The 12500-nt window shown below is 44.8% G+C and overlaps 1 protein-coding gene across 1 annotated transcript in view; it reads left to right on the top strand.

The window, feature by feature from the left end:
* The first annotated feature begins 8046 nt into the window (after positions 1–8046).
* LOC134467091 (platelet endothelial cell adhesion molecule-like) overlaps positions 8047–12500 on the top strand; it is a 22802-nt gene continuing 18348 nt past the window's right edge. Inside the window, exons 1-2 of the mRNA XM_063221012.1 lie at positions 8047–8129; positions 9112–9141. Coding sequence (XP_063077082.1) covers positions 8078–8129; positions 9112–9141 — 82 coding nt within the window. The 5' untranslated portion in view covers positions 8047–8077. The remainder of the gene's footprint in view (positions 8130–9111; positions 9142–12500) is intronic.

Genomic DNA, 12500 nt, shown 5'->3' with positions numbered 1-12500 from the left:
GTCTGTCTCCCATTGCACAGTGGGGAATATTTGTCCAAGTCATCTGCTATCTATCAAAGTTCAAGAGAGTCAGGTGCAGGTGTGAGGCAGGAGAAGGTGAATCAATGAACAAAATTCAAGAGACACCGCACACTGCTTACTTTTCTTTACTTTATTTTTCGGAGCGAATCTGCTAGATCTGCTATCTATTTTCAGTTCGATTGAAATGACCTTTTAGACCTGGGGTTGGGAACCTTTTTCATTTGAGGAGCCACTTGAAATTCCTCCAAGGGCCGTAGAATTCGGCCCCTGCCCCTGACCGTACTATGAGCCCAAAACAGGATTTCCCCATGTGCATTAGGCCTATATTGAAGGCAGCCACCTTTAAAATAGACCCCACCTTCTGTAAAAAAATATGTCATATTTCATGTGAAGCTGTATAACATTAAAACAATATCGGGGGCTGGATAAAACGGCCTCAAGGGCTGGGAATGGCCCTCCAGACATAGGTTCCCCACCACTGTTTTAGACTGTTTCGTATAAAATGCCACACACACGCACACGCACACACACACACACACACACACACACACACACACACACACACACACACACACACACACACACACACACACACACACACAGAGCAAGAGACGGACAGACAGACAAACACGCAGATACAATTCACACAGTGCGTCTGCAGTAATGTGTCCAATAGAATGCCCCATACTCTATGTAAACACACACACACACAGACACACAGACACACACACACACACACACACACACACACACACACACACACACACACACACACACACACACACACACACACACACACACACACACACACACACACACAGAGCAAGAGACGGACAGACAGACAAACACGCAGATACAATTCACACAGTGCGTCTGCAGTAATGTGTCCAATAGAATGCCCCATACTCGATGTACACACACACACACACACAGAGAGAGAGAGAGAGAGAGAGAGAGAGAGAGAGAGAGAGAGAGAGAGAGAGAGAGAAAGAAGGGAGGAGGGAGGAGGGAGGAAGAGAGGGGGGAAGAGAGGAAGAGAGAGAGAAAGAGAGGAGGGAACAGAGAGATAGTGATGAAGACAGAGAAAGAGGGTGATGAAGATAGAGAGGAAAAGAGAGAGAGAGAGTGGTATAGAGAGAGTGATGAAGAGAGAGGGGGAGACATAGAGAGAGAGAGAGAGAGAGAGAGAGAGAGAGAGAGAGAGAGAGAGAGAGAGAGAGAGAGAGAGAGAGAGAGAGAGAGAGCGAGAGAGAGAGAGCAGGGCGGAGCTATAGGTGTGGGCACCAGTTAACGGCTGCAGTTCTCATCATGTCCATCCGAGATGCCATTCATATGGAATCTGACACGAACACTAGCCTCCTATTGGCTGCCTGACAGGAATACCAGCCTCTTATTGGTTAACCTGACCCTCTGTGGAACTCCAGGGTGGACCGAGGACCTCCGAGGACCGTACTGAGAGGCGGACTTTCCATTAGGCAAACCTAGGCCCCCGATCAAATCTGCCCTCCATAGGGGCCCCAACTGTCACACCAGTCGTGGTAAACACACAAAAAAGGTAGTCTTGATCTTAATTTGCCACTTATGTAAAGTAATCGAGGATATAAATGAGACAGCACACTAAAATAGCACCAAAACACAGAATTGTATGCCTATATAATTACTTTTAAGGGCCCCACATTTATATTTCGCCCAGGGTCCCAAAACGGCTAGATCTGCACCTGACCGTACTATGAGCACAAAACAGGATTTCCCCTTGTACATTAGGCCTATATTGAAGGCAGCCACCTTTAAAACAGACCGCACCTTCTGTAAAAAATATGTCATATTTCATGTGAAGCTGTATAACATTAAAACAATATCGGGGGCTGGATAAAACGGCCTCAAGGGCTGGGAATGGCCCTCCAGACATAGGTTCCCCACCACTGTTTTAGACTGTTCGTATAAAATGCCACACACACGCACACACACACACACACACACACACACACACACACACACACATACAGAGTTGTTTTTTTCCGTTAGTTAGTTGGTCTTATGTAAAAGCCTATGATTCATGTAAGTGGGCATAGTACAGTAGAAAATGAATAGAAGAAAGGAACTCTCTACAAAGACTCATAAAAAAGTTCAAAGGCTTAAAACTCCTCTCTATGGACTCCATGTACTGCATGCACAGGCTGGACTGGCCATCTGGCATAGCGGGCATTTCCTGGTGGGCCCTGCACCCTCGTAGGCCCCTATTGGCCATCTGGCATAGCGGGCATTTCCCGGTGGGCCCTGCACCCTCGTAGGCCCCTATTGGCCATCTAGCATAGCGGGCATTTCCCGGTGGGCCCTGCATCCTGGTAGGCCCCTATTGGCCATCTGGCATAGCGGGCATTTCCCAATGGGCCCTGCAGCCTCGTGGGCCCCTATTTTCAGAAATGTAAAAAAGAAAAAGATCTCTTTTTAAACATTTCTGAAAATAGGGGTCCAAGAGGTTGCTGGGCCCACCGGGAAATGCCCGCTATGCCAGATGCCCGCTATGCCAGTGAATTAGTTCAGCCCCGCGTATTATAAGGGCCCCCTTTAATCCATAAGTGCCTGGGCCCTATTTCCCCCCCATGGGGGGCCCCTTTAAGCCAAAAGTGCCTGGGGCCTATTTCTCCCCCATGAGGGGCCCCTTTAAGCCAAAAGTGCCTGGGCCCTATTTCTCCCCCATGAGGGGCCCCTTTAAGCCAAAAGTGCCTGGGCCCTATTTCTCCCCCATGAGGGGCCCCTTTAAGCCAAAAGTGCCTGGGCCCTATTTCTCCCCCAGGCCAGCCCTGTGTATGTGCATCCCAGTCAAAAGAGAGCAGAGAGATATTAATCACTAGACTCCCTCCAGCTCAGACATAAGTACTGCACATACTGTACACTGTAAACCTCAAGCCCACAGGACTCAAAAGATTATTTTGTAACATATTACGCAATGATATTCCTCAACTTGTTCCACCAACAATAATCTTCAACTCCAAATCTGGGGGAAATGCCCTTATTTCAATAAAGTCACAAACCTGAGACACATCATCAGAGTTGACTGGACACTATATCAGCACTTAGATTAAACAAACAAAACAAAAATCACAAAAAAAGGTTCATTCACTGTTACTGTAAGACTGAAGGCAAAACAGGAGTATTGAACCAATCTACGGTACTGAAATATTTAAATGTCCCATTCCTGTCCCTTACTGCACTCATGTCTCAAAGGCCTGTCACAATCAGGCCAGTGAACTATATGAAGATCTCTTTTCCAAAATGAGATATATCCGTTTTATAGAATGTTGGAAAATTGACATTTTTGTATTTGGCATTCCATTGAATTGCATTGAAAAATGCATTTTATAGAGGTTTAAAAAGTATGTTCTCGAAACATTTGAATGGCAAGAATTCATAGGACTTAACAGTCTTAACAGTCCATTCCAATATTAAAATGCAAAAAGTCAAAAATGGTGGATATCGTGCTTTGGAAAAGAGCTCTTCATATGCAATTGCCCTCAACTGGTTTTGTACTTGCATTCAAATTGCAGAAATGACAACTGTGTGAGTATTTAGTTACAGAGAAAGTGCAATACTGCTATCAAATGCTATACTGCCGTGCAAAACAAGAACGCAGTAACTCAAAATGGTCGATTTTTTTTTTATATCGGAAATGGGTTTTAAACTACCTCATTTGTCTTGTGTCAAAAAATGGTGGTCCAACACCGTCCCGTTTTGGAGAAAACTAATTTTAAAAGTTTTTTTTTGTGTGCATTAAATTTCTATCCTAAACAAGCATTACCAGGAATTGTCACCACCAATTTGACAACACAGTTGTCGCGCCATATGGGAAACTTTGAAGCCTTTTTTCTCAGTTTGCCGTTTTCAGAGTTACTGCGTTCTAAGATTGTAGGGCAGTATAGTGAGGGGTCCCTTCGAAGTGAAAAGGGAGGGACTCAGTTTGGCTAGTAGGGCCACAAAATACCTTGAAATGGGCACGGTGTCTCAAAATCAAAGCCAAAGTCTCAAAGTCACATATCATGCAGTCAAATGGCAATTGTATTATAAGAATGGGAGATCAAGGAATAGTGAAAAGAAGAATAAAGAGAAGCACAGACAGAAGGAAGGGAGGAGGAGGATGAGGAGGAGGAGGAGAGAGAGAGAGAGAGAGAGAGAGAGAGAGAGAGAGAGAGAGAGAGAGAGAGAGAGAGAGAGAGAGAAAGACAGAGAGAGAGAGAGAAAGAGAGAAAGAAAAGTGGAGGTGGAGGTGGAGGTGAAGAGAGCAGGGGATGGAGCTCTTTTTTCATTTTTTGTTGGTCTTTAATATGTAGGCCTAGCTATTACACACTATTACTATTGATTTCTGTGTGGGCCAACCAACACCATCATTCTTCCAGTGACGCACACACGTACGCAATGCACACACACACACACACACACACACACACACACACACACACTGGCTTGCACCATTCTGTGCTGCAGTGCCCTCTGCTGGGAAAAGGGTGAATAAAGGGAGAAGTAACTCAAGAGAAATACACGCAACTCAACGCAGATCTAACTGTATGTAGCATATGTAGCAGGGGTTTTCAACTAGTTTTGGCTCAGGGACCACCTTTCAGACTAAACCAGTGCTTCTCAAAGTGGGGCATAAGCCCCCCTGGGGCAGCGCAGAGGCATCTCAGGGGGGGCGTGTGACATCTGATTTTGGGTTTTTTTTCCCCAAGAAAATGATTTCCTGTCTCGCCAATAAGTCAATAAGTTTAAAACCCTCACCAACATTATATCAGTAATTGTCATACATTTGAATAGCATAGGAAATGAACACACATCTGCATTCGACTGCAGTCCCTCTTTTTTTAATCTCCACCAGTCACCTTTCTTTTGATTCTGCGCAGCGATCGCAAAATCAGTTTGCGCGAGTAGGCCTACTGCTGTTGCTTTTGGGGGGGGGGGGGGTTGAGAACCACAGAACTAAACAGTGGCCCTTGGCCCACTGGTCTTGCGTATATGCAGACTCTTGGAACACCTTGGACAGTCATACTCTCTCTCACACACACACACGCACGCACAGGCACACATACTCACACACACACACACACACACACACACACACACACACACACACACACACACACACACACACACACACACACACACACACACACACACACACACACACACACAAAATTCCAGTAGCTGAAACAGACGTTCACATGTGTATGAATCTTTCTGTGTTTCTAAATGTATCTCTGTCAGTGTCTGTCCTTCTGTCTGTCTCCCATTGCACAGTGGGGAATATTTGTCCAAGACATCTGCTATCTATCAAAGTTCAAGAGAGTCCTTGTGCACAAGCCCTCAGTAATGCAGGTGCAGATGTGAGGCAGGTGAAGGTGAATCAATGAACAAAATTCAAGAGACACCGCACACTGCTTACTTTTCTTTACTTTATTTTTCGGAGCGAATCTGCTAGATCTGCTATCTATTTTCAGTTCGATTTGAAATGACCTCTAAGACCTGGAGTTGGGAACCTTTTTCATTTGAGGGGCCAATTGAAATTCCTCCAAGGGCCATAGAATTCCTCCGAGGACCGTACTCAGAGGCGGACTTTCCATTAGGCAAACCTAGGCAATTGCCTGGGGCCCCGATCAAATCTGCCCTCCATAGGGGCCCCAACTGTCACACCAGTCGTGGTAAACACAAAAAAGGTAGTCTTGATCTTAATTTGCCACTAAGTAATCGAGGATATAAATGAGACAGCACACTAAAATAGCACCAAAACACCAAATTGTATGTCTATATAATGACTTTTGAGGGCCCCATGTTTATATTTCGCCTAGGGCCCCAAAATGGCTAGATCCGCCCCTGACCGCACTATGAGCACAAAACAGGATTTCCCCTTGTACAGTAGGCCTATATTGAAGGCAGCCACACACACACACACACTCTCTCTCTCTCTCTCTGACACACACTCTCACACACACACACACACACACACACACACACACACACACACACACACACACACACACACACACACACACACACACACACACACACACACACACACACACACACACACACACACACAAACATTCTACATTACACCCACACACACACTTGGAAAATGTACATTAGGCCTATATTGAAGGCAGCCACCTTTAAAATAGACCCCACCTTCTGTAAAAAAATATGTCATATTTCATGTGAAGCTGTATAACATTAAAACAATATCGGGGGCTGGATAAAACGGCCTCAAGGGCTGGGAATGGCCCTCCAGACATAGGTTCCCCACCACTGTTTTAGACTGTTCGTATAAAATGCCACACACACGCACACGCACATACACACACACACAGGCATGCATGCATGCATGTACACACACACACACACACACACACACACACACACACACACACACACACACACACACACACACACACACACACACACACACACACACACACACACACACACACACACACACACACACACACACACACACACACAGCAAGAGACGGACAGACCGACAACCACACAGATAGAATTCACACAGTGCGCCTGCAGTAATGTGTCCAATAGAATGCCCCATACTCTATACTCCCCCCCACCCCTCTACCCCCCCCCCCCCCCACCCCCCCACACACACACACACAGAGAGAGAGAGAGAGAGAGAGAGAGAGAGAGAGAGAGAGAGAGAGAGAGAGAGAGAGAGAGCAGGGCGGAGCTGTGGGCACCAGTTAACGGCTGCAGTTCTCATCATGTCCATTCATATGGAATCTGACACGAATACTAACCTCCTATTGGCTGCCTGACAGTAATACCAGCCTCTTATTGGTTAACCTGACCCTCTGTAGAACTCCAGGGTGGAACCCCGGAAGAAGCCAATCAGAACTCCACATCCGATCTGATGCGATCTCATTGGCGGCGACGATCTCTGCGGAACCCCAGGGTGTGTCTGGAAGCCAATCGGTGTTGACGGCCGCCGGTGAGAGTGTATTGTATGGCCACCGAGTGGGTCAGGATGTGGGCCCATTGTACAAGGCGCAGGAAATGATGTCACAGCCAGAACAATCGCCGACAGCCACTTCCTGTTCCACAGCGGTAGCACATACTACTTCAGTTGAAGTGTGCAGGTTATGTTGTTACACTGGACATACACACACACACACACACACACACACACACACACACACACACACACACACACACACACACACACACACACACACACAACCATGCATACTCACACACACACAGACACAGACACAGACACAGACACACACACACACACACACACACACACACACACACACACACACACACACACACACACACACACACACACACACAACCATGCATACACACACACACACACACACACACACACACACACACACACACACACACACACACACACACACACACACACACACACACACACACACACACACACACACACACACACACACAACCACACACAACCACACACACACACACACACACACACACACACACACACACACACACACACACACACACACACACACACACACAAACATACACGCACTACGTCTTCAAGTCACAGTGTACTGATGATGAAGATTGTGTGTGTGTGTGTGTGTGTGTGTGTGTGTGTGTGTGTGTGTGTGTGTGTGTGTGTGTGTGTGTGTGTGTGTGTGTGTGTGTGTGTGTGTGAGAGAGAGAGAGAGAGAGAGAGAGAGAGAGAGAGAGAGAGAGAGAGAGAGAGAGAGAGAGAGAGAGAGAGAGAGAGAGAGAGAGAGAGATGATTAGGATCAGACTCTATTCTTTTCCCTCTGAGATGGAGGTGTACACACCCTTGACCACACACACATACACACATCTACACATCCTGGGGAAGAAACAACCATTTCCCTTGGGCACGCAAATGCGTGCCTGCATACACACACACACACACACACTTTTGTCAGTGAAATGGCCTGCCCTTTTCCTTAGAAAAGTTTCCGCCCAGATGCATTCTGAAAAACACACACATGCATACACACATTCCTCGTCTCCCTCTCACACACCTGTGGCGATGGAGTGTGACGGCCACGTTTTGCTGCTGCTGTCTGTGATGCTCCTGACGGGTATGGATGCTCTCTCTCTCTCTCTCTCTCTCTCTCTCTCTCTCTCTCTCTCTCTCTCTCTCTCTCTCTCTCTCTCTCTCTCTCTCTCTCTCTCTCTCTCTCTCTCCATGGATGCTCTCTCTCTCTCTCTCTCTCTCACACACACACACACACACACACACACACACACACACACACACACACACACACACACACACACACACACACACACACACACACACACACACACACACACACACACACACACACACACACACACACACACACACACACACACACATCCATATAACTGTATTTCATTCATTAGACTCTCCACATTGTATTGTATTGTATTGTATTGTATTGTATTGTATTGTACATGTCTATATCAGTATGTTAGTGTTTGAAAACTGCACATGTGTGAGTGTGTATTGTCTGTGTGTATATTGTGAATGAATCTGTTAGAGAAAGAATTGTAAATTCATGTATGAGTATGGTTAGCTGTGTGTGTGTGAGAAGGTGTGGGTGTGTGTGTGTGTGTGAGAGAGAGATTAATATCAATGTCTTATCCTAGATCATGTTTTGTGCTACAGACAGCATCACATGTTTGTGTAGGCTATTGTATGCTAACACATCCATTCCAAGTGACCATTTTCTTTTTTCTTAAACATTTTCCATTATATTCAATATGTATAGTAACTGTACAATAGCAGAAGTAGTTGGCTAAACTGCATATTGGAGACTGGTCAAATGCAATTTCAAACTTGTATGCTAACCCTGTTACATAGATTTTTGACAATAAAGTACACTTGACATCCTCTCCTCACCTTGTCATAACCCTCTGTTTTCCCTTTATACCTATCTTTTCATTCCTCCTCTCCTCTCCTCTCCTCTCCTCTCCTCTCCTCTCCTCTCCTCTCCTCTCCTCTCCTCTCCTCTTCTCTCCTCCTCTCCTCCCCTCTCCTCTCCTCTCCTCTCCTCTCCTCTCCTCTCCTCTCCACAGGGCAAGGTTCTGCACAAGGTTCTGAATTGTGTAAGTAGCCTGAACTTTTTGCATGCGCACATGTGTATGCTTCTTGAATACCTTACAGGCGAAAATAGCAAATATACTGTAGTATCTGATACAGCACAGATATGATATGATATCGCTGATATTGGTGATAGGGTCGTTATATTGGTGACGTTTTTTTGTGATATTAGTGATGTTTCTGCAATATTGTTTTTTTATATTAGTGATATTTCTGCGACATTGATGATGTGATTTTGGGATATTGCTGATGTAGTCGCAGTATTTGTGATATGGGTGTACTATTGGCAACATTTTCATGATATTGGCCATGTTTCATGACATCAGCGATGTTTTCGTTATATTGGTGAAGTTTTCAAGATGACGATGCAGTGATGTGGTTGTGATGTTGGGGATGTGGTGGTCGTTTTGTGGTCTTTTATGTCATATATAGCTGGTCAAATATTGCACTCATCATGTATCATAAATAAAGTGTTAGCGTTAGTTCTGTCATCTGTTTCTCAAAATACACCCCTCCTCACTCCTGATTGGTCAGATTCAAAGTTGGCGCCTATCTGTCCTGCTGTCTTCTCTGTTCATGGGGGCATAGCTCTTAACCCTCCTGTTATCCTTGGGGTCTATTTCACCCTATTCAATGTTTAGCGTCTGAAAAATACATGAAGTATATAATTATTTTGCTTCATCTTTGATGACTTTTCCTAAATATATGGGGTCAATGTGAAAAAATTGAAATTTCCACAAAAATGTTTTCCCCAAGTGCTGTACACGATTTGGTTACATCTGTATTCCTTGTGGTCAATTTGACCCCAAATTATTTTAAGTGTATTAAACGTAAATATAACATCCATATTTTGCTAATACATGTTCCAATATGTACAATTCATGAACATTTAGAACAGAAGATTTTGCTTTATTTAGGGCTCTGATAACTAACAATATGTATGATGTGGACGAGGGCCAAAACTAATTCAAGGCAACTTTTGGGCAGTTGTTGCACATTTTCGCCTAGACATGGATTAGTTTTTTTGGTGTGTGGGTTGTGTGTGGGGGTGCTAGGACTTATCTAAACTGTTTTTTATGTCCCCAACAGAGCAATAGTAAGTATCTGAGACATAAACCGGTGCAAAAGTTTTCGCTTCTACTGATTTTGTAGACATTTAAGTGGCTGGGGTCAAAATGACCCCAAGGATCACGGATGTAACCTAAATCTGAGGATAACAGGTTAAATTGGGTGGGCATACCTTTATGCTGCTGCTGTCCCCTGACTTCCTTAGTCTTCATGAAATATTCAGAATTTCATGTCTTCTATATGCCTATTTGTTTACTTTATTGGACCCTAACAGAACATTCACAAAGGAAGCACTCTGATCCTCCTTGTATGTCTGTGTGCAGTGCACGTGTGTCTGTGTGCGCGCGCGCGTGTGTGTGTGTGTGCGTGTATGTGTGCGTGTGTGTGTGAGTATTTAATGGTACAATACATACATATTTGTGTGTTTCCATTAATAATGACTGACACTATGGTGTAATATTGTTGTATCCTGGCCTTGGCCAGTCCTTGCATGTTTGTTTTCAAGATGGAGAAATTATTATAAGCACAATTATTATACACATTTGAATGGTTTGATCTGAAAGTATAAAAATAACAAAGAGTTATTTAAGAGTTATTAGTAAGTGATAAGTAATGGGAGCATTCATAGCTCTTGAGTTCAATATGTGCTATCCATGAACAATGCAGTCAGTTCGGGACCAGAATGGGTCTGTCTCCCCGTGTCCTGTGACCTAAAATCTTGCTAAGGACTAACCAAGGGCTGTGTGTGTGTGTCAGAGGTCAGTGTGTGTGTGTGTGCTAAGGGTCGTATGTGTGTGTCAGAGGCAGTGGTGTAGTCTACTTTTTTATGGTGGGTATACTGTATATTTGAGCATTTTTTGAAGTGGGTATACTGTATATATTTGTGCTTTTCAAAACAATGGATCAATCAATTTTAAGTGGGTATACTGAAGCCCCTAAAATTTAGAAGTGGGTATACTCCGTATACCTGCGTTCTACGTAGACTACACAACTGGTGTGTGTGTGTCAGAGGTCAGTGTGTGTGTGTGCTAAGGGTCCAATGTGTGTGTCAGAGGGCATTTTGTCTGAGATTGTGTTCTAGGGGTCGTAGTACCTGTGTATGCACACCAAGGGCTGTGTGTGTGTGTGTGTGCATAAGAAGGAAGTGTATACGTGCTCGAGGACCGTGTGTGTTTAAGGGCCATGTGCGCGTGTGAGCGTGTGTGAGCGTGTGTGAGTGTGTGAGCGTGTGAGCGTGTGAGCGTGTGAGCGTGTGTGCGTGTGTGAGCGTGTGTGTGCGTGTGTGTCCTCCAGCCTTGATTTGGGCTGCTGATCTCGGTGCCAATGTAGTAGCACTTTCTTCCTGTTCTTGCCAGAGCCCAGTCCATCACTTCCTGGTCTTGCCAGAGCCCAGTCCATCTGTCGGTGCCCAACGGGTTCCGCCTGCCCGATCCGTTCCCTTTGCACACTGCACATGCGCAGTATGACGTATACGGAAGGGAAATTGCCTGATCTGTTCCGTTAATTTTTTACTTTGTCGTTTTAAGTGTTTATTTTGCAGGAGTAAGTTTGCGTTTTAAACTGTCTGTTTTATAATACTACATAACCGTCACAGAAACGCTAAATAAGGTCAGCAACTGGTCAGCTAACCAACTAACTATTCAGAGCACAATATCACGTTATTTACAGCGACAAACGGCATTTGATGTGAAACAACGATATAAAGTAAAGGTATAATATAAATATATAACATCTCTCTTTGTGTTAATGTTCTGGCGGCTGCAAAATTAACGTGAAAGTCATTAGGGAACGGATCAGGCTGGCGGAACGCGTTGGGCACCTACACCATTACTTCCTGTTCTTGCCAGAGCCCAGTCCATTGCTTCCTGTTGACAAACACAAGGCAGAACACACAGTGCATCAAAGAAAAGGGGGCGCACCTTGCATCAGGTTTTTTCTTTATTTTTGTGCACAGACACATTTCGGCGTGTGCCTTCCTCAGTGTGCAACGCACAAGCCGAAACGTGTCTGTGCACAAAAATAAAGAAAAAAATTCATGCAAGGTGCGCCCCCTTTTTCTTTGATTCTAAGTATTCATTTGGGACAGCACCCTTAAAAGTTATCAAGAAGCCTGAGTGAAGCCTGCTACCTATTTGATTTAGAACACACAGTGCACAATACACTCTCGTCCTTATTACATTACATTACACTACATTATTATATTTCACTTAGCTGGCGCTTTCAATTGTTCAAAGGGACTTATAACTATTTCAGTATTTTTCAGTCCCTGGAGCAATGTGGGGTTAGGTGCCTTGCT

The sequence above is a fragment of the Engraulis encrasicolus genome, chromosome 17 (genome assembly GCF_034702125.1).
Source record: "Engraulis encrasicolus isolate BLACKSEA-1 chromosome 17, IST_EnEncr_1.0, whole genome shotgun sequence".
Taxonomy (NCBI): Eukaryota; Metazoa; Chordata; class Actinopteri; order Clupeiformes; family Engraulidae; genus Engraulis; species Engraulis encrasicolus.
Note: the sequence above shows the minus strand (reverse complement) of the source record. Positions and strands in the feature narration are given on the sequence as shown.